Raw genomic sequence first — 1,713 nt, 5'->3', positions numbered from 1 at the left:
CACCTGCGGCAACAACTTCAACAACACCTGCGGCAACAACTTCAACAACACCTGCGGCAACAACTTCAACAACGCCTGTGACAACCTCTACAACACCTGCGGCAACAACTTCAACCACACCTGCGGCAACAACTTCAACCACACCTGCGGCAACAACTTCAACCACACCTGCGGCAACAACTTCAACCACACCTGCGGCAACAACTTCAACACCTGCGGCAACAACTTCAACTACGCCTGTGACAACCTCTACAACACCTGCGGCAACAACTTCAACCACACCTGCGGCAACAACTTCAACACCTGCGGCAACAACTTCAACAACGCCTGTGACAACCTCTACAACACCTGCGGCAACAACTTCAACCACACCTGCGGCAACAACTTCAACACCTGCGGCAACAACTTCAACCACACCTGCGGCAACAACTTCAACAACGCCTGTGACAACCTCTACAACACCTGCGGCAACAACTTCAACAACGCCTGTGACAACCTCTACAACACCTGCGGCAACAACTTCAACAACACCTGCGGCAACAACTTCAACACCTGCGGTCACAACTTCAACCACGCCTGTGACAACCTCTACAACACCTGCGGCAACAACTTCAACAACACCTGCGGTCACAACTTCAACCACGCCTGTGACAACCTCTACAACACCTGCAGCAACAACTTCAACAACACCTGCGGCAACAACTTCAACACCTGCGGTCACAACTTCAACCGCGCCTGTGACAACCTCTACAACACCTGCGGCAACAACTTCAACAACACCTACGGCAACAACTTCAACAACGCCTGCGGCAACAACTTCAACAACGCCTGCGGCAACAACTTCAACAACGCCTGCGGCAACAACTTCAACAACGCCTGCGGTAACAGTTTTAACAACACCTGCGGTAACAACTTCTACAACACCTGCGGTAACAACTTCAACAACACCTGCGGTAACAACTTCAACAACGCCTGCGGTAACAGTTTTAACAACACCTGCGGTAATAACTTCAACAACACCTGCGGCAACAACAGCATCTGTGGCATCAAGTAAGACTATTCGAAGCCATGGTCCAAGGCATTACTTTTATGCTGCAGCGTGTTCCTTCACTCTTTCTGTGTCTGTTTACTCCCAAGAGTGTCCAGCCTCAGGAAAAGATCAATTGGCAACTCACTTTGGATTAGGTGGATTCACTCTTGAGGAAAAAAATCTCTTTTGAGGAAAAAGTGAAAAAAAAATCGGAAAGTATTTGAAATGATGTACTTTAAGGAATGCTAAACTCATATAGGTATAAGTATTGGTTGTCATTTGATTAGATTACAGGAGATTTCGAAGTAATCTGGAGTAGTGTTGTCCAAACATTTTCGCCTATTGTACCCTTTATTACCTTCATGTACTGTTACGCACCCCCCACCCCCCCGTCCACCATGGCTAAACAGACTGTTTTATTCAGGATAATGCAAATAATATACTAATTATGAAAATACTGCATTGTTGGTCAATAAATTCGAATTCAATACACGAATAAAAAAGATGATTCATAGAACGTGATTTTTCTGTTTGTGTTTGTGTGTGTTCCTAGTTTGTTCAGTGTTTGGATAACACTGATCTAGAGTATTGGTGAGTTGCCAGTTTTTTTTCTATCAAACGAACTATAGTTATTATTCCCAAATTTCTTTACTCAGGTTTTATTCTTACGACAGATTTTCGAT

At 45.2% G+C, this 1,713-nt stretch overlaps 1 protein-coding gene across 1 annotated transcript in view; it reads right to left on the bottom strand.

Annotated features, from left to right (window-relative positions):
* The window catches only part of LOC138862568 (fap1 adhesin-like), a 2,646-nt gene extending 1,361 nt beyond the window's left edge, over positions 1-1,285 (bottom strand). The window contains exons 1-2 of the mRNA XM_070124988.1: positions 1,282-1,285; positions 1-1,056 (exon numbers count right to left, since the gene is read on the bottom strand). The exon at positions 1-1,056 is cut by the window's left edge and continues 246 nt beyond it. Of these exons, the coding sequence (XP_069981089.1) occupies positions 1-1,056; positions 1,282-1,285 (1,060 nt within the window). The remainder of the gene's footprint in view (positions 1,057-1,281) is intronic.
* Positions 1,286-1,713: the final 428 nt, after the last annotated feature.

This window comes from Penaeus vannamei, chromosome 9, assembly GCF_042767895.1.
Source record: "Penaeus vannamei isolate JL-2024 chromosome 9, ASM4276789v1, whole genome shotgun sequence".
Classification (NCBI taxonomy): Eukaryota; Metazoa; Arthropoda; class Malacostraca; order Decapoda; family Penaeidae; genus Penaeus; species Penaeus vannamei.
The sequence above is the reverse complement of the archived record's forward strand: the minus strand, read 5'-3'. Positions and strand labels throughout refer to the sequence as shown.